General features: G+C 45.2%; 1 protein-coding gene across 2 annotated transcripts in view; it reads right to left on the bottom strand.

The window, feature by feature from the left end:
* Positions 1–26,938, bottom strand: part of LOC144681065 (inactive tyrosine-protein kinase 7-like) — a 317,600-nt gene that overhangs the window by 42,221 nt on the left and 248,441 nt on the right. For both annotated transcript variants that reach the window (XM_078542773.1, XM_078542774.1), the window contains 4 exons: positions 21,356–21,491; positions 10,024–10,143; positions 1,427–1,573; positions 246–396 (listed from right to left, as the gene is read on the bottom strand). In XM_078542773.1, coding sequence (XP_078398899.1) covers positions 246–396; positions 1,427–1,573; positions 10,024–10,143; positions 21,356–21,491 — 554 coding nt within the window. The remainder of the gene's footprint in view (positions 1–245; positions 397–1,426; positions 1,574–10,023; positions 10,144–21,355; positions 21,492–26,938) is intronic.

Here is a 26,938-nt window from a genome sequence, read left to right as displayed (position 1 = left end):
AACATGTTGGAATGCCACAAAAGGTAGGACCTATATCCATCATTCTACATAACTAGTTTCAAATTTCAAGGGTTCTGCTCTGAGTGGTGAAGGATGGAGTCAGGTACTTCACAGCTAAATTTAAAAGTGGAGTCTCCGGTCTCTTCTTCACTGACCAATGACTTAAGATGATTGTTCCAGAACTGTACAAACAATTCCACTCCTTAATATTGCCTGCCACTAGTTAAAAAAAGAACACCTCATACCTCTGTGTGCCCTTGCTGGAATCCAGGATCTTCTCCTTCACTTTCCAATGAATGTTAGGCTGGGGTTCTCCAGTAGCTTGACAGTTCAGCACTGCAACATATCCCTGGTAGACAGTTGTGTTCTCGGGCTCCATCTTAAACTTTGGCAAAACTAGGGGGAAAGGGACAGACAGGAAATGTTGGTTTTGTGCGTGTGTTCGTTTAAAAAAGAGAAAAATTTACTTATTTTAAATGCATCAAAAAGAGCCATTTCAATACAAAATGAGTTATTCTGTTTTCCTTTGTCCCTACTGCCAACTGTTAAGCATGCCCAGGTCTGGTGGAAACTAGGTTAGAGCACGACTCCATTCCACTCTGTCCCAATATTCGCAGATTCTGACCACACCCCACACTGCATACAAGGGGTGGCAAAGAACTAGGTCAAGATCATCTATGATAGAAATAGGACAGCCTTCGACTGTAATCTGGGCTACATCAAAAGTCAGACGACAGTGTTCTATCTAGCCCTCTTGTTGTTTAGAATGAAAATGTTATTTCCTTAGTTTGAAAAACTAGTCTGAAAAATTAAATAAAATTGCACAACTTTTAATAAATTCACCCAATTTTAGCAATACATTAACAATAAGGGGAGGTGGTGGCGTAGTGGTATTGTCACCGGAGTAGTGCTCCAGATACCCAGGGTAATTCTTTGGGGATCCAGGTTCAAATCTCACCATGGCAGATGGTGAATTTAAATTCAATACAAAATAATCTGGAATTAAGAGTCTAATGATGAAACCATGATTGTTGTAAAAACCCATCTGGTTCACCAATGTCCTTTAGGGAATGAAATCTGCTGTCCTTACCTGGTCTGGCCTACATGTGACTCTTAAATGCCTTGCAAAATGGCCCAGCAAGCCATTCTGTTCTCAAGGGCAATTAGGGATGGGCAATAAATGCAGGCCCAGCCAGCAATGCCCACATCCATGAACAAATTAAAAATATAATTTGCAGGTGTCAATGCATTTAAATTTAACAAATCATCCGAGAAAAATTGTTCAGCTCTTCAAGGACTGATTTGGAGATTAAGATTGCAATTATGCACCAGAGGAATCACTGCCGGATTTAAGCTTCATCACTGCTGATTAAGCAAAATGACCAAAATGAGCAGGTGGCTGAAATATTGACAGAAACTATCTTACCTGCAACAATAAGGCGCACGGGTGCCCTGATTTCCCCTTGACTATTTGTTGCAATACAGGCGTAGTATCCAGCATCGCTTTTGGTCACTTTGGTAAAATGCAACAATCCGGCTTCTTGCCTAACGTGAGGGGATATGCTGCTTCCATCTGTACACAAAGGTACACCAGTTGGAGAAATGGCAGAAGTTATGAAATCAAATGAAATGCACAGAAAACAGGCAGTGAAGTAAAACTGCACCATCAAAAACACTCAATAGAAAAAGTTTATCACAAAAAAGACAACTCACCAGGCAAATCCAAAACAACAAAAAAAAATCAAGGAGGGCAAAGGTAGGTGATTAGATGGTGAGTATTACCATTGTCCTTTTCTTCTAAGTTAGGGCAGTGGGATAAACTGGGATAAGAAATTTAGTTAGCAGTCTATAATTTTTGAAAAATTTTTTCACATGATGTGGACGTCACTGGCTAGGCCAGCATTTATTGCTCACCCTTAATTGCCTTTGAGAAGGTGGTGGTGAGTTGTCTTTTGAAATAGAGAATAGCGAGGCAACTCAGTCCTGCTGAAAGCACATCTTTGTGCTCTGTGGGTACGACATCTGCAGGAAATGTCAGCTGGAGGAGTTCGAGCTTTGGGTTTCAGAGGCATGGAGCATCTGGCTGCCTGTAGCGCATCCATGAGACTCAGAGCTATGTAGATAGCACATTTCTGGAAGTGGTCACCCCGCAGCTTAAGAGTATGTGGGTAGAGAGGAACTAGGTGACTGCCAGACTGAATAGGAGTCCCAAATGAATCTCGCTCTCAACTTGACATTTAATTTTGAATACTGGCAAAGGTGATGGTGCAATGACATAGGTGGAAAGAGGGATGAGGTCCATCAAACAGATTTTAGGGAGCTAGCTCAATGCTCCACGATCCTTTCAGAAGAAGGAAAGGTTGTGGATCGGCAGAGGCCCTGCTAACCTCCTAGACCTAACCTGATACGAGCAGGATGTGTTGGAGCTGGAGAGGCGCCACGCACCTCGGTCAACTGATCGTGGAGAGGCTGGGGTGTCAGACGAAGGTAAGAGTGCAGCGCACAGAGGTGAGAGATTTGGATGGTGCAAACATTCTTGTGTAGTCTCATAATTGATGGGAGCCTCAAAACTGGACTCCCCATTGATCGTTGAAAGACGATGGCACCATGATGCAGATCTCCATGGTCTCACCAGGATACCTGACATGCGCAGTGACTGTGCCATGACTTAAACTAATGACATGTCATTGCTCTCCCTTAGGTTTGCCACCATGCACCCAATCGCAGGACCCTGAAGACCCACCCCTGATGCCAGAGGACCACCAGGCTCCAGATGCACATGCGTCACACCCGCTCTCTGACCCAGGCACCAGCGCAGATACCAGCACCTCGGTGGGGGTTAGATCTTCGGTTAGAATGTCGTTGCACAGTGGTGGGGACACTTCACACTCACTTGAGGTGCAGGTGGAGGCAGAGAGTGCCCAGGGCGCCAGCAGTCGGAGAACTGCTGGAGACCAGGACGATGCTCAGTCGAAGGCAGGTGATGAGCCTCTGGAGTTGTCCATTAGGCACCAGATGTTGGACCTGAGATGTGCAGGAAGATCTGGCAGAGATCCATGAGGGTATGCTTGCCATGGCCTCCGTAATGGAGAAGTCAATGTGGAGCTGAAACGCTGTGTTCACCCTCACGGCCGGGCGCACTGCCTCCTCCATTGAGAGAGTGGCGACTCTTATGGAGAGGCAGCTCCTGGGGTTGTGCTCAGACCTGCAAGCCCTCACACAGGTGATGAGTGTCCGTGTGGGAAATGGATGAGGCACCCAGTATCCCAGCTAGGTGCCCGTCCATCAATGGTGAGCACAAGGTCCAAAGCAACCTCACGTTGGCGCATGAGCTGCCTGTTGTCTCTGCGGGCTCCTCTCAGGGGACTCTGGATGACGGCAGCAGCTCCTCTGCCCCTCTGCCAGCGACCATGGCATCTGATGAGGCTGTGGCGACTGGGGAGATGCCAGCTGTGAAACTGGCCGGTCCCTCCCAGGCGGGGCCAGTACAAGCTCTACTGGCCAAAGGATGATCGCTAAGGTCATCGAAGCCAACAGGACAACAGAGTCAGCAGGCTGCTTCCAATGCCAGTGCCAGCGAGGGGAGAGCACCAAGATTTAGCACTCGCGAATGTAAGAACTGGTCACAGGTGATCTTCTGTTGTGCAATATTTTGTTTATTTTAACTAGTCTTGGGCTGAAGACCAGAGAAGGTTCTGTTAATTTGTTTTGACTGTCAATATGAGATAAATTTTCTTCTGTCGTAATGGCCTGAGTATGCTTCACCTTTTTTATTTAATGTGGAGCAGGGTAGGCCAGTACGTAATGCTGGACGTGGGGGGCTCAAAACTTTATTGCACAGGCACTGAGTGCACTTTGGGGTAAAAGGAAAGGGTCATTTCAGACATCTGGGGTGGAGGCAGCAGCATTGGCATGAGGCGGTAACGCTTATTTGGCAGCCTAGCTGAAGGAACGTTGGATCAAGGCATCCCTGGTGTCCCTACCTCCCTGGAGGTTACAGAGGTCCACCACCACGACCTCAGCTTTCTCCTCTCAAAATCTCACAATGCAGAAGAGGCCCTTCGGCCCATCGAGTCTGCACCAACACGTGAGAAACACCTGACCTACCTACCTAATCCCATTTACCAGCACTTGGCCCATAGCCTTGAATGTTATGACGTGCCAAGTACTCATCCAGGTACTTTTTAAAGGATGTGAGGCAACCCGCCTTCACCACCCTCCCAGGCAGTGCATTCCAGACCGTTACCACCCTCTGGGTAAAAAAGTTTTTCCTCACATCCCCCCTAAACCTCCTGCCCCTCACTTGAACTTGTGTCCCCTCGTGACTGACCCTTCAACTAAGGGGAACAGCTCCTCCCTATCCACCCTGTCCATGCCCCTCATGATCTTGTACACCTCGATCAGGTCGCCCCTCAGTCTTCTCTGCTCCAACGAAAACGATCCAAGTCTATCCAACCTCTCTTCATAACTTAAATGTTTCATCCCAGGTAACATCCTGGTGAATCTCTTCTGCACTCCCTCCAGTGCAATCACATCCTTCCTATAATGTGGCGACCAGGACTGCACACAGTACTCCAGCTGTGGCCTCACCAAGGTTCTATACAACTCCAACATGACCTCTCTACTTTTGTAATCTATGCCTCGATTGATAAAGGCAAATGTCCCATATGCCTTTTTCACCATCCCACTAACATGCCCCTCCGCCTTCAGAGATCTATGGACACACACGCCAAGGTCCCTTTGTTCCTCAGAACTTCCTAGTGTCATGCTGCTCATTGAATACTTCCTTGTCAAATTACTCCTTCCAAAGTGTTTCACCTCACACTTTTCAGGGTTAAATTCCATCTGCCACTTATCTGCCCATTTGACCATCCCGTCTATATCTTCCTGTAGCCCAAGACGCTCAACCTCACTGTTAACCACTCGGCCAATCTTTGTCTCAGCCGCAAACTTATTAATCCTACCCCCCACATAGTCATCTATGTCGTTTATATAAATGATGAATAATAGGGGACCCAGCACAGATCCCTGTGGTACGCCACTGGACACGGGCTTCCAGTCTACAAGCAGCCTTCTGTCATCACCCTCTGTCTCCGACAACTAAGCCAATTTTGAATCCACCTTATCAAATTACCCCGTATCCCATGTGCATTTGCCTTCTTTATAAGTCTGCCATGTGGGACCTTGTCAAAGGCTTTGCTGAAATCCATATAAACTACATCAACTACACTACCCTCCTCTCTACACCTGGTCATCTCCTCAAAAAATTCAATCAAATTTGTTAGGCATGACCTCCCTCTGACAAAGCCATGCTGACTATCCCTGATCAAACCTTGCCTCTCCAAGTGGAGATAGATTCTCTCCTTCAGAATTTTCTCCAATAGTTTACCTGCCACTGAAGTGGGACTCAATGGTCTGTAGTTCCCTGGCTTATCTCTACAATCCTTCTTAAATAGCGGAACCACATTAGCTGTTCTCCAGTCCTTTGGCACCTCCCCTGTGGACTGAAAGGAATTAAAAAATTTGGGTCAGAGCCCCTGCGATTTCCTCCCTTGCCTCCCTCAGCAGTCTGGGACACAAATCATCCAGACCTGGAGATTTGTCCACTTTTAAGCCTGCCAACACCTCCAATACCTTGTCACTCCCTATATCAATTTGCTCAAGAACTTCGCAGACTCTCTCCCCTAGTTCGATACCGTCATCCTCATTTTCTTGGGTGAAGACGGATGTGAAGTCTTCGTTCAACACTCTACCGATGTCCTCTGGCTCTACCCATAGATTGCCCCCTTGGTCCCTACTCTTTCCCTGGTTATCCTCTTCCCATTGATATACTTATAGAATATCTTGGGATTTTCCCCACTTTTACCAGCCAGAACTTTCTCATATTCCCTCTTTGCTCTCCTAATTGCTTTCTTAAGCTCCACCCTGCACTTTCTGTTCTCCACTAATGCCTCCACTGATTTACTCCCCTTGTACCTGCTAAAAGCCTCTCTTTTCCTTCTCATCGTATCCTGAATATCTGTGGTCAGCCATGGTTCTCTGGGCTTGTTACTCCTTCCTATCACCCTAGAGGGAACATGTTGAGCCTGTACCCTCCCCATTTCCTTTTTGAACGCCCCCCACTGCTCCTCTGTAGATTTCCTCACAAGTAGCTGTTCCCAGTCTACCTAGACCATATCCTGCCTTATTTTACTAAAATCCGCTCTCCCCGAATCCAAAACACTTTTTTGCAACTTCTCTATTTCTTTGTCCAGAACAAGCTTAATTTATACCACGTTGTGGTCGCTATCACTAAAATGCTCCCCCACCACCACCTCAGCCACCTGTCCGGCTTCATTCTCCAGAATTAGGTCCAGCACTTCGTTTGTTGGACCCTCTGCATATTGACTTAAAAAGTTCTCCTGTACACATTTCAAGAAATCCACTCCATCCAAGCCCTTAACACTATGTCTACCCAATTAATGTTGGGAAAGTTGAAATCACCTAATATAATTTCCCTATTGATATTGTTTTTACACACCTCCACAAATTGTGCACATATTTGCTCCTCAATTTCCTGCTGACTATCTGGGGGTCTATAATAAACACCTAACAATGTGGCTGCCCCTTCTTTATTCCTAAACTCTACCCACAAAACTTCATTCAATGCCCCCATGCAAGATATCATCTCTCCTTACTACAGTAACTGACTCCTTAACTAATAATGCAATGCCCCCTCCTCTTTTACCCTCTCCCGTCTCACCTGAAGATTCTATATCCCGGAAAGTTGAGCTGCCAATCCTGCTCCTCCCTCAACCACGTCTCTGTGATAGCTAATATATCACAATTCCATGTGTCAATCCACACCCTTAACTCATTCGTTTTATCTGTAATACTCCTGGCATTAAAGTAGAGGCCATCCAGCCTTGCCTTACTCCCCTGAAACTTAATGCAGCTGTACTCCCTCTGACTTAATTATTTTACTGTATTATGACGTGTCCCTATTCTGCTAACATTCTGTGTCCCCTTCCCCTGCTGAATTAGTTTAGAATCTCCCAACAGCACAAGCAAACCCGCCCGCAAGGATGTTAGTCCCGTTCTGGTTCAGATGTAGACAGGCCCCCTTGTACAGTTCCCACCTTTGCGAGAAACGGTCCCAGTGATCCAGGAATCTAAAACCCTCCCTCCTGCACCAACTCTTAAGCCACGTATTCATCTGCGCTATTCTCCTATTTCTGAACTCGCTAGCACGTGGCACTAGGAGTTGGAAAGCAAAGAGAAAGAAAAAATGCAAAGAGATCCTCTTCCCCTCTGCACCGAATTCCTACTGTGCACCAAATTGCCAATACCCACACTCACTCTGGCTGTGAGACACTCAGGATGAGGTGTCTCCCCTGCTCATGTGCAAGCTCACTGATCCTCTTTGGACTCACTGCTGTATTCACCATCTGTGACCTGTGTCAGCTGTGTCAACATCCTCTTCCTCCAATGTGTGCCCCCTTGCCAGTGCCAGATTGTGGAGAATGCAACATATGACCGCTATCAGTGACACCCATTCTGCGGGGTATCGTAGTGCGCTCCCCCACCTCCCCCCACCCCCCACCCACCCCCCGAACGGTCAAGGCATCAGAAGCAGATTTTCAAAACACCTATGGTCCTCTCTATCACCGCCGTTGTGGAGGCATGACTCCCATTATAATGCTGTTCTGCCTCTGTTCTTGGGTGGCAGAGAGGCTCATAAGCCACCTTTTCAAGGGATTGCCCTTGTCACCCAGCAGTCACCCATCCAGTTGGGCTGGAGTACTGAAGAGCCTCGAAACCTGGGAGTGTCTCAGGATGTACGCGTCATGGGTACCTTGCATAGACTTGCAGAATATGCATCCTATGGTCACACACTATCTGCACATTCATGGATTGGATTCTCTTCCTGTTAATGAAGGCACTCGGCTGACCCGCTGGCGCCTTGATGGTCTTATATGTGCAGTCAATTGCACCCTGGATGCGGCGGAACCCAGCATTCGCTGCAAAGCCTGTGGCTCGCTCAGCCTGGCTGGCCTCGTCCGTACAGAAATGAATGAAAAAAATCAATACTCGTCTGAACAGAGCCTCTGTTACCAGCTTGATGCAACAATTGATAGCTAATTGGGAGACTCCACACAGATCCCCCACTGACCCCGGGAAAGAGCCAGAGGCATCGACGTTGAGGGCCACTGTGAACTTCACTACTGGCATGGGGTGTCCACCAACACAGTTGGAGGTGATCTCAGGCTGAATCAGCTGACAGATAGAGGTCATTGTCTCCCTGGAGAGGCAGATCCTCCTTCAGCATTGCACCTTGGATGTATTGAGGCAGTTGCATCGCTGCCTGTAAACCCTGGCAGCAGGATAGTGGCATCTTCTGCGGCCCCTTCCGCCTTGGACTGCCAGCTGGCCCTGTGCCCCTCGTGCCTGCGCCTTTCCTCCCACAGGTCACTCCTCTGGAAGCTGCACAGGGACACCTGGCCTCCTCTCCCTTCTGCCCCTCTCTTTTCCCTCAGAGGAGGAGACTCCAGCAGAGACCACAATCCCCATTACCAGGGTAACAGAAGGCTGTCTGATACCTGGAAGGGTCCACGTGATCTGAATTCTCCAGAGTCCTAGGAGACACCAGGAAGTCCTGAAATTAAGCCTGGAAATGTTAACAGTCAAGCCCCGAACAGAGATGGAACTGCCACATACCAATAAGTCACCAGCAGCAAACTATCTCCCAAACTCCTCACTATTCACACTAGCAATGCTGCTGACCCCTTTTATCTGGTCCGTGGATGAGGTTTTTGAAATTGTCGGCTGACCACCTGCCATTTTGCCTGTGTGACGAGCCCGAAATCACACGGGCAATGAAAAATCAGCATCAATTGACTTTTAATGGTCTTAACTGGCCTCTTAATTAATGGCGGGCAAAATTGGCAGATGGCAAATAATGCGGGAGACTGAGGTTGTTTGATTCGGTATGAAGCATAGAAAAGCATTATATTATTTAAATAGATGGAAACTGCAGAATGCTGAGGTAGAGGGATCTGTGTGTCCGTGTACATGGATCACAAAAATAACATGCAGGTACAGCAAGTAATTAGGAAGGCAAATATAAAGTTTGCCTTTAATCCATAGGGGAGAGTATAAAAGTAGGGAAGCCTTGTTATAACTGTACAGGGCACTGGTGAGACTGCACCAAGACTACTGTGTACAGTTTTGGTATCCTTACTTAAGGAGTGATACACTTGCATTTAGAGACAGTTCAGAGGAGCTTCACTAGGTTGATTCCTGAGACGAAAGGGTATCTTATGAGGAAAGGCTGAGCAAGTTAGGTCTAAACTCATTGGAGTTTAGAAGAATGAGAAGTGATCTTACTGAAACATAAAATTCTGAGTGGGCTTGACAGATGCAGAGAGAACATTTCCCCTCATGGGGGAATCCAGAACAAGGGAGCAAAATTTCAAAATAAGGGTCTCCCACTTAAGATGGAGATGAGGAGCAATTCTTCTTGCAGAGGGTCATTAATCTTTGGAATTCTCTTCCCCAGAGAGCAGTGGAGGCTGGGGCATTGAAGATATTCAAGACTGAGTTAGACAGATTTTTGATCCACAAAGGAGACAGGCAGGAAAGTGGAGTTAAGGCCACACCAAATCAGCCTTAATCTTATTAAATGGTGGAGAAGGCGCAAGGGATTTAACCTATCTACATCCTTTTGCAGGCTCCTTGTAGCCTCCTCCTACCTTTCCTACCTATCTTCATATTGTCAGCAAATTTGGCTAAATTACATTCAATCTCTTCATCCAAGTCATTAATATAGATCAGCCTATTCCTGCTCCCATTTCCTTTGTCACAGAGGACATTACCAATTTTTTTGGCACCATTATACAGTTTTCACTATTTGATATGGTAATAAGTAAAGTTCTGAAAAGACTGAAAACAGGGTGAAGATTTTATTGTAATTGATTGATGTGCATCTTGCAACACTAGTAAAAATGCAAATGAGTTCAGTGTTGAAGTAGCATAAATTCTTACCGCTTTTGCTCCATTTGATTACTGGTTTCTCACGGCCAGTGGCAGAGCATTGGATTGTCATATCCTTATTCAACTCCATACACTGCTGTGGCTGTGGAGGTGGCGTGAACTTGAGCTTCTCTGCAAAATAGAATATGAAGAGTTGCAAGATATGGGGGTTCGATGTGTGACACTTTAGATGGCAAAATATGAAAATAGTATAGAGATTATACACATTTTCCCCAAGGTGGTGCAAGGAAAATAAAAATGGCATCATAATTAACTTCCACAAATTAGCATCCAACCCGGCCCCCCACCATCACGGCACGCCCCCACCCCCTCTCCCACACCACCGCCACCACAACCCCACCCGACTCATTTTCTGAAGTACAGCAGAAAATGGACATTTCACTAAATACCAAAAACACTAAATTCAAACCAGCTCCCACAGCACAACATTCCCAATCCTTTCCCCTTCGATTAACATCAATGGCGAGATCCTGGATCAACAACCTCAACATCGACTCCCATAAGTGAAGTGGCAGCCTCACCTTAACTTGTAATGTCTGCACATGCTAGACTTGCGTCAGTGGTAGCACTCTCACTTGAGTCAGAAGGTTGTAGGTTCAAGCCCCACTCCTGAGAGATAAATACACCATAATGCCCGATACCTCGTGGCATGCTGAACAAGAGCTATACTGTTGGGATCAAGGGTGACTTGTTTCCATTATGGTTCGATGGGTTCTGAGATGGCTGATGTCCAACGTGTGATCTGCAGAGTCTGTCACATGGAGGACAGATAGTGCTTGGAGGGTTGAGTAGATGAATTATTTGGAGGTTTGTGCGCGCTGTCTGGTGCCTCAAATTCGCCTCTACATATTCCTGACGAAATCTCTCAATGCGTTTGTTGCCTTCCCGAATGAACCTTCTCCATTTTGGTTGGTCACAAGCCAGAGATTCCCATGAGTCAGTGGGAATGTTTGACCTCTTCAGGGATGCTTTGGGGACATCCCTAAAGGATTTCCTTTGTCCTCCTGGGAGTCTCCTGCCGTAACAGAGTTCCAAATAGAACAGTTGCTTTGGGAGGCTCGTGTTAGATGTGTGAACAACATGTCCTGCCCAGCGGGGCTGATTTTGAGTGATTAGCGCCTCGGTGCTGGGCATGTTGGCTTTGGAGAGGATGCTGCCATTGGACCACCTGGAAGATCTTGCAAAGATCATCACTGCTGATGGTCTTCTCCTGCCCTTTGAGGTGCCTGCTGTAGGTTGTCCAAGTCTCTTAAGTACATAAAAGCAAGCAGATCACTGCTGCCTGGTAAACCACAACCTTGATTTTGGGTTTGAAATCTTGGTCCTCAAATATTCTTTTGCTTAGTCGGCCGAAGACTGAGCTGACACATTGGAGGCAATGATGTATTGTTGTTGTCTGTGTTGGCCGTCATTGAGAGGAGGCTCTCAAGGTATGGCAAATGGTCCACATTTTCCAGGATCTCGCCACTGATGTTAATCGAAGGGGAAAGGATTGGGGATGTTGTGCTGTGGGAGCTGGTTTGAAGAGCATCTTAGTTTTCCTGGTATTTAGTGAAAGATCTATTTTCTGCTATACTTCAGAAAAAGAGTCAACAATGACCTGGAGCTCAATTTCTAAATGAGCACACACACAAAGGTACTGGAGCTCAATGACTGAAGTTGGAGTGGTTTTGGTTTTAGGTTAAAGGCAGTGTAAGTTGAAGTTTCCATTCTGTTCTGTAAATTGTCTCTACACCTGCGGGTAATTTGGTGAAGGTGTAACGAGGTATTGCAGAGAGAAAGGAGAAAATGGTTGGTGCAATGACATAGCCTTGCTTGACCCCAGTCTTCACTGAGAGAAGGTCTGTGGTGGTTTCATTGGTGAGGATCATGTGTGGGCATAGGATGGTGACAAATTTCTGAGGGCTGCCAAATTTGATAAGGATACTCCATAAGCCTCGACTGCTTGGACCACAGATCATCTTGACAGCATTGAAGAAACCACGCATATCATTGGTATCTGCCAGTTGTTGCATCTTCCACGCTCTTTCTACCCAGCATTCGTTCTTTATGGTGTGGGTTTTAACCCTGTAGGGCTGCTGCTTTTCTCTTGAGTTGCGGTGGTTTCCCGTCTGTTTCCAGAAAGCTTTGTACTTATGCTCAATCAGGTTCTGTGTAGCCTGGTCATTTTTGTCAAACCAGAAACAAATGTTTCCTGAGAGAGAGGCCAAGAACCTCTTCACAGGTGCTTGTTATAGTGGACTTCAGAGTCGACCAAGCACCACGGGCACAAAGTAGATCCTGGTAACTGGAGGTTCAGAGGTTGGCAGTGAGGCGCCGGTAGGATCCTCGAGGCCTTTGATACTAATTTTCTTATGGCATTGCTTCTGTTGCCTTCATTGTTTGGGGGCCAGGCTGATGGAGATGGTAGCTCGGATGAGGCAGTGATCGGTCCAGCAGTCGTCAGCAGCTGTAATGGCACGGGTGATGCAGACATCTTTACAGTTCCTTGCTTGAACAGGTGCCAGTGTTGGACCTTGGGAGTTGCCTTTTTCTTGTGCTCATCTCGCTGATAGAACAGGGTGTTGGTTATGACAGGGTCATATTCTAGACATTTCGTCATGAGTTTACTTTCCCTGCTCTTTCTTTACCAATCATAACCCTCCAGAGATTCACATTCTTCCTGAATCTGGCATTGATGTCTCTGAGGAGGATCAATTTATTGCTTGCTGGGACTCGGGCGAGGGATTGCTCATGGTCGGTGCAGAAACCTTGTACAATCCTTTTTTGGTCTCGTTGTTCCCTCAGGTGTAGGAGCTTATGTGCTGATGACAGTGGCTGATCCCTCATTAGGGTGAGCTGGGTAGTCATAAGGCACTTGCCTATCCCACAGGGGGAGCCGCTGAGGTACCAGTCAAGCTCATTTTTGATGGCAAAGCCCGACCTGTGCAGGCATTATTCCTCTTCAGGAAGGCAAAAAGGTGTACCAGCTACCTTGCTCCTTCAATTGACCTTTTGCATGATGGGTAGTCCCCCAGTGCAAGAAGGTCTTGCGGACTGTCCCAATCTTTCATCATGGTAGTTGCATAGATCCTCTCTCTCCATAAATTTCTCTTAGCAAAGGAAGTCCAAATGCAAAAAAAACTTATACTCTTCTGACCTTTAGTACATTGAACTGTTTGTGTCAGTGAATGGTTCACAGTGTTTTGAATGTGTAATTTTTATCTCTAACACCATTGCAATGGAGTTCGTCAATTTTAAGAGCAGGATCTTCATAACTTACCCACTTTTGGCAGTGTCATACATTAAAATTAATCCAATTAATATCAGGAGCCATCACATGAAAATCTATGATGCATGAGGTCTAATTGGGAATAGTTCTGGGCAGGAAGGAGTGATATATGGACAGGTTACATCTCAACAAGGCCGGGAGGTTAACAATTGCTGTGGGAAGAGTTTAATTTGACAGGGAAAGAGGCACCTGGGTGAAGCACGAGAGGAGATACAAGGTGGATAAAAAAACTTGAAGAGATAACAGCAGTGAAATATAGAGTAGTTCAGAATTAGGGAGGTCAGGCAGAGGGGGAATGCAAGGCAGACTAAGATGGATATGAGTAAACACATGAAGCATTGTGAATAAGGTTAGTGAGCTCCAGGCATAGTGATCACATTATATCATAATATAGTGGTAATAATGGACACCTGGCTCAAACAAGGAGAAAAATTTGTACTTAATATTCCTAGCTACAACGTAGTCTGGAAAGATAGGAAAGGACAAAAAGGGGGAGCAGCAATGTTAGTTGAAGCCCTTAATCCAACACTAGAAAGGTGTGATGTACTTTAGGGTTCAATGACAGGGTCTATTGGATTAGAATTAAGGAGCAACAGAGGAGCTACTATATTGCTGGGTGTTTACTGTAGACTTATCAAATGGTGAAGCAATTAGAGGGGTAAATTTTCATGTAAATTTCAGAAAGATGCTTGGACTATAGAGTAGTAATAACGGTGGGCTTGAATTTTCCTAATACAGACATGGTAAATACCTATAAAGGGTAAATTAAGAAGGGAAGGAATTCCTGAAATGTGTACAAAACACCTTGCTTGATTCGCAATAAGGAGGGAAGCAGTGCTGAATCAAGGTCTGGGGAATTAATGGGAAAGGGAGAGCATGTTTCAGTGATATAACATTTGGGCAACAGTGATCATAATAATAATTTAGAGTAGTTATGGAAAAGGGCCGTGAAAAATTCAAATGTGCAAAGACTCATTGGAGGTGAGCTAATTTCAGAGAATTTAAAAGTAATCTGGCCCAGGTGAATCAGAATCAAATATTGACAGGTGAAACAGTAAATGAGCAAAGGTAGACCTTCAAAGAGGAAATATTTTGGGTACAGACTAGACGCATTCCTATGAGGGCAAAGAAAGCACATCCAAAACTAGAGCTCCCTTGATCACTAAAGATATAGAGATTCAAATTAAACTGAAAGAGGAGGCTTATGATAAATGCTGAGCTCATAATTCACTGGAGAACAAAGTTGAAAACAAATTGCAAAGAGGTGTGAAAAAGGAAATAAGAGGGTAAATAAAAGTGAATGAGTATAGATTAGCACCAACATAGAAGGAAACCCAAGAGTCTTTTATAAACATAAATAGTTAGAAGATAGTCAAAAGAAGGGTGGGACCAATTCAGGATCAAAAGTGAGATTGTATGGAGGCAGAGAGCACGGCTAAGGTACTAAAGAGGGAGCAAACCCCTAAAAGAGAACAGGTGAGAGTCAGCAGGAGTCAGAGAGAGAGCCAAAAAGATAACTGTGCCAGAGACCCACAGTTAAAAGCAGTATGGGGTAGTCAGAGTGAGAACCTGAGAAAGAGCCTGAGAGAGAACAGTATTAAGAGACCCACCGTTAAAACACAGGGTGGTGGAGGCGTAACACCCGTATTCAAAAAGGCAGGGGGGGGGACGGGGAAGGCAGAAAATAGGAAACTATAGACCAGTTAGTTTAACGACTGTCTTTGGGAAATTGTTGGAATCCATTATTAAGGAAGTAGTAATGGGGCATTTGGAAAGTCAAAATGCAATCCGTCAGAGTCAGCATCGTTTTATGAAGAGTAAATCGTGTTTGAATAATTTGCTAGAGTTCTTTGAAAACGTGACAAGCAAAGTGGATAACGGGGATCCTGTAGATGTCGTATATCTGGACTTCCAGAAGGCCTTTGATAAGGTGCCGCACAAAAGATTAATACACAAGATAAGATCACACAGAGCTAGGGGTAATATATTAACTTGGATAGAGGCAGCACTGTAGATCAACCAGTGCAGTGTGATATTAATTTAAGCTTCCCCAAGCCAGAAAATGACGTTAAGAATGTGGAAGTAGATCTCCCTGCCTTAGACAGCGCTGTAGATCAACCAGAACAGTGTGATACTGACTTAAACTTCTCCAAGCCAGAAAATGACGTTAAGGATGTGGAAGTAGATGTCCCTGCCTTAGGCAGCACTGTAGATCAAGCAGAGCAGTGTGATATTAACTTAAATTTCTCCAAGCCAGAAAATGACATTAAGGATAAGGAAGTAGATGTCTCTGCCTTAGGCAGCACTGTAGATCAACCAGAGCAGTGTGATATTAATTTAAGCTTCTCCAAGCCAGAAAATGACGTTAAGGATGTGGAAGTAAATGTCTCGACCTTAGGCAGCACTGTCGATCAGCCAGAACAGTGTGATACTGACTTAAGCTTCTCTGAACCAGTGAGTGAACACTGGTGGTAGTAGAATGAAGTCATTAATTTGCCACCTAAGGGCCTAAATTGGCAGCAGGGTGGGAAGGACAAGCATTAATTCCCCACACAGAACTTAATTCTAGTAGAGGCAGGAAGGTGATGGGGTTCTGGTACGCCACCATCCCAATTAAGCAAAAGCCCATACTGCTTCCAAACTCATCACCAGCGAGAGCAAAAGATTCTAGCCAGTCTTAGAGTAAAGGGTAAGAAGGGGAATGAATTCCTGAAATGTGTTGAACAGAATTTCCTTGACTCGGTCTCAGTCCAACTAGGAAGGAGGTATTGCTGCATTTGGGAAATGAGGTTAGCTGAGTAGGCCAAATAACTGTGAGGAGAGAGCAGTTAATGAAGCATACAGTATCCTGGGTTTCACTAATAGGGGCATTGAGTACAAGAGCAGGGAGATTATGCTGAGCTTATATAAGACACTAGTTAGGTCTCAACTGGACTATTGTGTACAGTTCTGGGCGTCATGTTATATGAAGGATGTGAATGCATTGGAGAGAGCAGGGGAGAGAATACATTGCACATGAGCAGGGGAGAAACCTCATCCTGAATGCGACACAGCAAGAGTGAGTGTGGGTATTGGCAATTCGGTGCAGAGGGGAAGAAGTGCTCTTTACATTTTTTCTTTGCTATCCAACTTCTTAAATCTTCAGACAGTGGTCTTGCCCTGCTGCAGCAGTAGAGGCTACAAGGGAGAGAAATGACTGATAAGTAGTGGAAAGGTCGGGTAAGTATTTACTACTTTTATCACTTATAGTTTAATGTCTTTCTTGTGGTTTATAGTTTGTATATTCTGTAGTAACGAGGGTCAGGAAAGAAGGGCCCTAGAGTAACTAATTTAAAAGGTTTAATTTAAAGAGATAAGTCATGGCAGGAGAGCACAAAGCCGTGGTGTGCTCCATGTGGGAAGCCGGGAACATTTTCAGTGCCCGGGACCAGCATGTGTGCAGGAAGTGTGGCCAGCTGCAGCTCCTGGAAGCTCGGGTTTCAGAGCTGGAACGGAATCTGGGGACACTGTGGAGCATCCGCGAGTCTGAGAGCATCGTGGATAGCATGCTTATAGAGGTGGTCACACCACAGCTGAAGGGACTTGAGGAAGGAAGGGAATGGGTGACCGTCAGGCAGTCCAAGAGAAACAGGCAGGTAGTTCAGGAGTTCCCTGGGGTCCTGCTCGCAAATCGGTATTCCATTTTGGAGGCTCATGAGGGCGCTGGTTTCTCCAGGGAATGCAGACAGAGCCAAGCTTCTAGCACCATAAGGAGCCTGTCTGTACAGGAGGGGAGGAAGAGAGGAAGAGCAATAGTAATAGGGGATTCTATAGTCAGGGGAACAGATAGGTGCTACTGTGGCCATCAACGTGACTCCAGGATGGTGTGTTGTCTCCCTGGTGCCAGGGTCCGGGATGTCACTGAACATCTGCAGGGCATCCTGAAGAGGGAGGGTGATAAGGCAAAGGTCATGGTACGTGTTGGTACCAATGACATAGGTAGAAAGAGGGATGAGGTCTTGCATCAAGAATTCGGGGAGTTAGGCAGTAGACTGAAAAGCAGGACCTCTCGGGTTGTAACCTCTGGATTACTCCCAGTGCCACGTGCTAGCAGAAATAGGAGATTAGCACAGATGAATACGTGGCTTAAGAGTTGGTGCAGGGGGGAGAGTTTTAGATTCCTGGATCACTGGGACCGTTTCTGGCAAAGGTGGGACCTTCTACATCTGAACCAGAGTGGGAATAACATCCCTGCGGGCGGGTTTGCTAGTGCTGTTGGGAGAAGTTTAAAGAAATTCGGCAGGGGGAGGGAACACAGAATGTTAGCAGAATAGGGACACATCATAATACAGTAAAACAATCAAGTCAGAGAGAGTACAGCTGCATTAAGTTTCAGGGGTTTAAGATAAGGCTAGATGGCCTCTACTTTAATGCCAGGAGTATTACAGGTAAAACGGATGAGTTAAGGGTGTGGATTGACACATGGAATTGTGATATATTAGCTATCACAGTGGTTGAGGGAGGAGCAGGATTGGCAGCTCAACTTTCCGGGATTTAGAATCTTCAGGCGGGACAGGGGAGGGGGTAAAAGAGGAGGAGGCATTGCATTATAAGTTAAGGAGTCAATTACTGCAGTAAGGAGAGATGATATCTTGGAGGGGGCATTGAATGAAGCTTTGTGGGTAGAGCTTAGGAATCAAACAAGGGGCAGCCACATTGTTAGGTGTTTATTATAGACCCCCAGATAGTCAGTGGGAAATTGAGGAGCAAATATGTGCACAATTCGTGGAGGTGTGTAAAAACAATAACAATAGGATAATTATATTAGGTGATTTCAACTTTCCCAACATTAATTGGGATAGACATAGTGTTAAGGGCTTGGAGGGAGTGGATTTCTTGAAATGTGTACAGGAGAACTTTTTAAGTCAATATGTTGAGGGTCCAACAGGGACAGCGCAGTGCTGGACCTAATTCTGGGGAATGAAGCCGGATAGGTGGCTGAGGTGGTGGTAGGGGAGCATTTTAGTGATAGCGACCACAACATGGTACAATTTAACCTTGTTCTGGACAAAGAAATTGACAAGTTGCAAAAAAATATTTTGGATTGCGGGAGAGTGGATTTTAGTAAAATAAGGCAGGATCTGGCCAAGGTAGACCGGGAATAGCTACTTGTGGGGAAATCTACAGAAGAGCAATGGGGGGTGTTCAAAAAGGAAATGGGGAGGGTACAGACTCAACATGTTCCCTCTAGGGTGATAGGAAGGAGTAACTAGCCCAGAGAACCATGGATGACCAGAGACATTCAGGATACGATGAGAAGGAAAAGACAGGTTTTTAGCAGGTACAAGGGGAGCAAATCAGTGGAGGCATTAGTGGAGTACAGAAAGTGCAGGGTGGAGCTTAAGAAAGCAATTGGGAGAGCAAAGAGGGGATATGAGAAAGCTCTGGCTGGTAAAAGTAGGGAAAATCCCAAGGTATTTTATAAGTATATCAATGGGAAGAGGATAACCAGGGAAAGAGTAGGGCCCATTAGGGACCAAGAGGGCAATCTATGGGTTGAACCAGAAGACATCGGTAGAGTGTTGAACAAATACTTCACACCCGTCTTCACCCAAGAGAATGAGGATGAAGGTATGGAACAGGGGAGACTGCGAGGTTCTTGAGCAAATTGATATCGGGAGTGACATGGTATTGGAGGTGTTGGCAGGCTTAAAAGTGGACAAATCTCCAGGTCCTGGATGATTTGTGTCCTAGACTGCTGAGGGAGGCAAGGGAGGAGATCGCAGGGGCTCTGACCCAAATTTTTAAATTCCTCTCTGGCCACAGGGGAGGTGCCAGAGGACTGGAGAAGAGGAGGTTCACCAGGATGTTGCCTGGGATGAAACATTTAAGTTATGAAGAGAGATTGGATAGATTTGGGTTGCTTTCGTTGGAGCAGAGAAGACTGACGGGCGACCTGATCGAGGTGTACAAGATTATGAGGGGCATAGACAGAGTGGATAGGGAGCAGCTGTTCCCCTTAGTTGAAGGGTCAGTCACAAGGGGACGCAAGTTCAAGGTGAGGGGCAGGAGGTTTAGGGGGGATGTGAGGAAAAACTTTTTACACAGAGGGTGGTGATGGTCTGTAATGCACTGCCTGGGAGGGTGGTGGAGGCGGGTTGCCTCACATCCTTTAAAAAGTACCTGGATGAGCACCTGGCACGTCATAACATTCAAGGCTATGGGCCAAGTACTGGTAAATGGGATTAGGTAGGTAGGTCAGGTGTTTCTCATGTGTCAGTGCAGACTCGATGGGACGAGTGCCTCTTCTGCACTGTGAGATTCTGAGAGAGTGCAGAAGAGGTTTATAAGAATGAGTCCAGGGTTGAGAAACTTCAGTTATGAAGATCGATTGGAGAGGTTGGGACAGTTCTCCTTGGAGAGAAGGCCAAATGGAGATTTGACAGACGTGTTCAAAATCATGAGGGGGCTCGATATAGTAGATATGGAGAAACTGTTCCCGCTCGTAAAAGGATCGAGGTGGAGAGGGCAAAGGTTTAAAATGATTTGCAAAAGAAACAAATGTGATGAGAGAAAAAACTTTTTCACACAGCGAGTGTTTCGAGTCTGGAATGTACTGCCTGGAAGTGTGGTGGAGGTGGGTTCAATCGAGGCTTTCAAGAGGGCATTAGATGATTACTTGAATAGAAACAATGTGCAAGGGTATATGGAAAAGGCAGGAGAATGGCATTCACTCATAATGCTATTTCGGAGAGCCGGTACAGACATGATGGGCCATGTGGCTTCCTTTTGCACTGTAACATTGTGATTCTGTGATACTTAAAATGGAACCCAATAATCTACCGCAGGTAAATAGTTATCAAGAAATATATTACTGCAATGACTCAAAGAATACTTGCAGCTGTTTTCACCTAAACCCTATGGTATTGATCACTGTCCCCTAAATGTTCACCTGTGACTAACTGTATAGCTATTTCAAAGAGTTGCCACAGGAATGATGGGCTGAGTGGTCTCCTTCCTTTTTTTTATTCATTCACAGGATGTGGGCTTCGCTGGCTGGGCCAGCATTTATTGCCCATCCCTAGTTGCCCTTGAGAAGGTGGCGGTGAGCTGCCTTCTCGAACCGCTGCAGTCCCTGTGTTGTAGGTGCACTCACAGTGCTGTTAGGAAGGGAGTTCCAGGATTTTGACCCAGTGACAGTGAAGGAACAGTGATATATTTCTGAGTCAGGATGGTGAGTGACTTGGAGGGGAACATCCAGGCGGCGGTGTTCTCATGTATCTGCTGCCCTTCTCCCAGGGGAAATTATTATTCTGATCCGCTTCCAAGTTTTTTGAACTGAAATTGTCAATGGTATACCTTGAAAAACTTTGATAAGCAAGATAAACGACCTGCTAATCTGTTTTGGTGATGTTGGTTGAGGGATAAATGTAGGCCAGGGCCCCAGGAGTAGTCCCCTGTTCTTCACATGGAATGAACCAAACTGGGGTGCCATACAACGCTGTGTTGCTTTGAGATTTGCAAATGGCAAAAAACTCAAGTCCTACGTTGGTGAAAAAGGTTTCACAAAAACTCAGTGCAGTATCTTCTGATAGCCAGATGTAGTGCCTAGCTTTATGTAGTGACAGAAACGAGGAAGTCCCCAGCCTTCCCCAAGTGTGCCATCAGTGATTCTTGCAGAAAAGTGTGCATGGCTATGTCTGGAAAGTATACAACAGCATCAGGTATATCGGTGATGAGTTCTAAGGCTGAAGAACTAGTCATCCAGGTTCAACACAAATAATCAACTGGATGAGGCATTAGAAATTGTTCGTGACAATGGAAATACTTATTTGCAGAATATGGGGACAGGAAAAAAGTGCAACCTGGGGAGCAGCTCCATGATGTCCAAAAATGGGATTTTCTGTTCTGCAGCAGAGCTGGTGCTGGAAGTCACCTTGTACAGCACAACTTGAACAACTGAATTCATACTCCAAACAAAATGGTTGAATTTAATCAATTGAGAAATTGTTAGAAATAAAAATTAAAGTCTATCAAGTTAGTTACCTGCAGTGAATAAATGTCTGCACTTACCTAAGACTTGGACACGCGCGTATCCCACAATGAGTCCTGCTGGAGTGCTGCTCTGACATTTATACAGAGTTCCATCATACACCTCCACGTTATTAATACGCAAAGTTCCATTGTCAAACTCCTCAAATCGGCTGTCCTAAAAATTAATCGAGACAATTAGGAGCCATTGACATTTATGGTAGCTGGTAGCCACAGGATAAACAAAATAAAAAGCTTGCATTCTTTGCCAGATAAAGAACTTCTTGTTTTTTCGAAATGACTTCAGACAAGAATTGGGATTTAAAAATAGGGTTTTGGGTAGCTCACATGGAAGATGGTTAATACTTCCACATTAACACCTGTGAAATGGAAGAGGTATTTTTGTATATAGAGCAATGTTGTAGCTGCACCTTTGTTTTAGATCATTTGTGAAATTAAACTTCATATGGTGAACTTCGATGTTGCATTGCCTAGATCTCAATGCGATGGAGCTTGGCTTCTTCAGCTCAGTAGTTTACTAATGAGTGGTTATCTAGGTTACTTCAGAGGGCACCTAGACTTAACCATCTAGGGTGGTACTGGAGTTGGGCAAGGATAGGAATTAGGTTTGACTGCAATGGCCTCTACATTTGAAAGGCCTGCCAATTTCCATCATCTAGGATTCACGAATGGTAAAGAATAGAAAAAAATCTGTACCTTTAATTACTGAATAGCATTATTAAGGTAATGACTTGAACCACTCATTTGCCATATTGAGGCCTGTGGGCTTATTGAGGTGTGCACATCATCAGAGAGAGCGCAACAACTATTGAAACAAATGGAATGCTTAAATCTGTTGAATACAAGTTGGAGGCTCTAGTCAAACTGTAGAGTCATAGTCATAGAACCATAGAGGTCTATGGCACAGAAAAAGACCCTTCGGCCCATCAAGTCTGCGCCGGTCAAACAAGTACCTAACTGTTCTAATCCCATTTTCCAGCACTAGGCCCATAGCCTTGTATGCCATGGCATTGCAAGTGCACATCCAAATACTTCTTAAATGTTATGAGGGTTTCTGCCTCTACCACCCTTTCAGGTAGTGAGTTCCAGATTCCCACCATCCTCTGGGCGAAAACATTCTTCCTCACATTCCCTCTAAACCTCCTGCCCCTTACCTTAAATCTATGCCCCCTGGTTATTGATCCCTCCACCAAGGGGAAAAGTTCCTTCCTGTCTACCCTATCTATGCCCCTCATAATTTTATACACATTTGGAGTTCAGTTATGGTCACCAAGGATTAAGGGAAACAGTCATGTTAGGAAATGTGGAGAAAAGACAAAATCCTGCTCCTGCCAAAGGATTGAAGCACAAGAAACAAATGAGAAAAAGATACTCTTTACTGTGAAGGGGACAGACTAAGGGGACAGTTTATATAAGTATAAAGATATTAAAAAGTACTTGAGATTAATGTGGAACCAGGATACTAGAACAAAGGATACTAATTTTTAAAAAGGGCAAGTATAGGACATGAGAGGAAGAACTTAGATAAACAAAAGGAACAATCAATATTTCTAGGTAATACAGTGCAGTCAATTAGAGTTAAGAGTTAGATGATGCAAAGGGTGATTGTTGAGCTTTCATTTTAATGGGTAAGCTAACATGGTCTGAGTCACTGTATGATTTTCCAAAATTAGATACCTTACAGAATAAGCCACAAATTTACAAGTGAATGAAATATATCACCACGTAGTAATTCTAACTAAAGCCAGCAGCATGCTCAATCCAGGGTAATAATTTAACATCTTCTTTTCCAGAAACAGTTTTTTTTTTAAAACTTTGTGCAAGTTCAGTTCTTTTGAAACAAATACCTGAAACTAAGCAGTCAGGAAACTCTCAGATAAATAATGTTCAATCTGCCATTTTCAGAGTACAGAAGGAATCAGAGTGAAGGAATGAAGAACAAAGGCGGCAAGAGTATAAAGAGAGGAGGAGAGAAAGCTCAAGACTGGGAACAGCTGAAGGTGAGTAAATCAGATGAGTAAACAGTAAACAGTAAAAGCGGAAGCTTTTTAAATCTGAGAACCCAGAGGTCAGTCAGCAAGAGGTGATTGGTGAATAGCTGGTTAGTTTTTTTTTGTTCAGATCAAGGACAAGTCTCAAGTTTATTTCTGCTAAGTTTAGCTAGCTGCCTAAGAAATAGATGGTTGGCAGAGCACCTCAGTCCCATTGAATGCACATCCTGTGTCATCTGGGAACTCCAGGACACTACACGTGTCCAGGACAACCACATGTGCAGAAAGCACCATCAGCTGGAGGAATTTGGCTTCAGATTTCTGAGCTTTAACAGCAGACAGTGACACCACAATGCATTTGTGAGGCTGAGAACGACATAGGTAGCATATTTCTGAAGGTGATCAGATTAAGAATGTGCTGGAAGAGAGGGAACAGACAAGGAGGACCAGGCAGGAATTGCTGGTGTACCCTTAGTGCATCTTGGTCTCTAAATGGTAATTCAGTTTTGAATACTAGTCATTGTCATAGAGCCATAGAGGTCAACAGCACAGAAAAAGACTCGGCCCATCGAGTCTGTGCTGGTCAAACAAGCACCTAACTATTCTAATTCCATTTTCCAGCACTAGGCCCATAGCCTTGTGTGCCATGGAATCGCAAGTGCACATCCAAATACTTCTTAAATGTTATGAGGGTTTCTGCCTCTACCACCCTTTCAGGCAGTGAGTTCCAGATTCCCACCACCCTCTGGGCAAAAATATTCTTCCTCATATCCCCTCTAAACCTCCTGCCCCTTACCTTAAATCTATGCCCCCTGGTTATTGATCCCTCTACCAAGGGGAAAAGTTCCTTCCTGTATACCTATCTATACCCCTCATAATTTTATACACACATTTGGAGTTCAGTTATGGTCACCAAGGATTAAGGGAAACAGTCATGTTAGGAAATGTGGAGAAAAGACAAGATCCTGCTCTTGCCAAAGGATTGAAGTACAAGAAACAGATCAGAAAATGATACTCTTTATTGTTAAGGGGACATGACTAAGGGGACAGTTTATAAGTATAAAGGTATTAAAAAGCACTTGAGATTAATGTGGAACCAGGATACTAGAACAAAGTGAAGGTGATGGTTCTTCTGCAGATGCCAGAGGCAAGTCCATGGTACCACTGGAGTACTGGGATGGGGCAGGGTTCTAAGGAAGATTAACAAACCCCTCTCTCAACCACCCCCCTCACACTCTCTGTTAACCACCCCCCTCACACACTCTCTCAGTCTCCAGTCACTCACTTTCTCAGGCACCATAGGGCACTGCTCCTGCTGCCTCGTGTTATGTTTCAGCCCGCCTGGGCTGTTCTCAAACTCGCCTGAGCCCCACTCCGGGCCGCCTGAGCCCAGCTCTGGCACCTCTGCTCCCTGGGCCACATTCTTTGAACCTCCACTCCCTGGGCCACGCTCTTCGAACCCTCCACTCCCTCAGCCACTCTCCCTGGGCCCCTATTCCATCCTCGCTGGTGTTTGCTGCTCCCCAAATCGCGGATTGTTTCTCTCCCACATGTGCTGCTAGTGAGCCTAACGGCAGCAAACGCGGGAGAGAAATGGCCTGTGATTGGAGGAGCAGCTCCATGCAGAATCTTCCATTCAAATTTACCCATTTGACAGGCATTTTCAAAATTAGCTCCAGGTGCCGCATGGAGTGGCTTTGCGGGCCGCAGTCGGTCCATAGGCCATACATGGGACAAAAACAAAAAACTGCGGATGCTGGAAATCCAAAACAAAAACAGAAACAGAAATACCTGGAAAAACTCAGCAGGTCTGGCAGCATCGGCGGAGAAGAGTACAGTTGACGTTTCGAGTCCTCATGAAGGGTCATGAGGACTCGAAACGTCAACTGTACTCTTCTCCGCTGATGCTGCCAGACCTGCTGAGTTTTTCCAGGTATTTCTGTTTTTGTCATACATGGGACAAGCCTAGTCTAGAACATGGCAGATGAAACATAGTGTGAAGTTATCCACTTTGGTACAAAAACAGAAAGGCAGAGGCTCTTTTTAGAGGGCGGACTGAAGGGACTTGGGTGTCTGTGTTCATGAGTCACTAAAAGTTAGCATACAGGTGCAGCAAGCAATTAGGAAGGCAAATGGTATAATAGCCTTCATTGCAAGAGGATTTGAGTACAGGAGTAAAGATGTCTTGCTACAATTGTATAGAGCCTTGGTGAGACTGCACCTGGAATATTGTGTGCAGTTTTGGTCTCCTTATCTAAGGAAAGATACACTTGCCATGGAGGGAGTGCAACGGAGGTTCACCCAACTAGTCAACGGGATGGCAGGAGTGTCTTATGAGGAGAGATTGAGGAGACTGGGCATGTACTTTCTAGAATTCCGAAGAATGAGAAGTGATAGTATTGAAGTGTACAAAATTCTTAGAGCTTGACCGTGTAGATGCAGGAAGGATGTTTCTCCTGGTTGGTGAATCTAGAACCAGGGGACACAGTCTCAGGATAAGGGGCAGGCCATTTAAGACTGAGATGAAGAGGAATTTTTCACTCAGAGGGTAGTGAATCTTTGGAATTCTCTACCCGAGAGGGCTGTGGAAGCTCAATCACTGAGCAAGTTCAAGACAGAAATTGATAGGTTTCTGGATAGTAATGACATCAGAGGATATGGAGATAGAGCGGGAAAGTGGTGTTGGGGTAGATTATCAGCCATGATCTAATTGAATGATGGAGCAGGCTCGATAGGCCGAATGTTCTTATAATTCAATAGTTAGGGGAACAGGCAGGCACTCCTGGAGCCACAGACATGACTCCAGGTGTAAAGGTCAAGGATGTTACTGAGCTGCTACAGAACATTCTTTGGGGGGGCGGGGGAGGCTGGTGGTGGTATTGAAGGTGAACAGCCAGAGGTTGTGGCCCGTAATTGTACCAACGACATAGACAGAAAGATAGATGAGATACTTCAGGCAGATTTTAGGGAGCTAGTAAAGAAACTAACAAGCAGCACCTAAAAGGTAGTAATCTCTGGATTACTCATGGTGCTACGGCCAATAACTGAATAGTGCAGATGAATGCGTGACTAGGGAGATGATGTTGGAGGGAGGGTTTTAGATTCCAGGGGAATTGGACCTGTACAGGCCAGTGGATTGCACCTTATCACGGCCAGGACTAATATTTTTGCAGGTGGTTTGCTAGTGCTGTTGGGAGGGTTTAAACTAGCTTGGCAGGGCACTGGGAACTTAAGTGTAGATTCAGCGTGGAAAGAAGCAAAGCTGGAAATGAAAGGGAGAAAATTAAGAAGCAGGTATGTAAGGAATGGCAGCTCAACATTTCTAGCTACAAGATTTTCAGATAAGATAGAGAGGGTATAAAATAAGCGGGGGTGAGGGTCACAATATTGGTTAAAGAAACGAGCAAAGCTGTGAGGGGGAAGGATATGCTAAATGGATCATCATATGAAGCCATATGGGTTGACCTGACAAATAAAAGAAGGGCACGCTGTTAGAAATATACTCTATTCAAACCCCAAACAGTCATAGGGAGATAGAAGAGACAATAGGTAACAAATTGCTGAGAAGTGTAGAAAGATAGGGCAGAAATAAAAGGGGATTTCAACTACCCTA

The sequence above is a fragment of the Cetorhinus maximus genome, chromosome 5, assembly GCF_964194155.1.
Source record: "Cetorhinus maximus chromosome 5, sCetMax3.hap1.1, whole genome shotgun sequence".
Lineage (NCBI taxonomy): Eukaryota > Metazoa > Chordata > Chondrichthyes > Lamniformes > Cetorhinidae > Cetorhinus > Cetorhinus maximus.
This window is presented reverse-complemented; position numbering and strand designations above follow the sequence as displayed.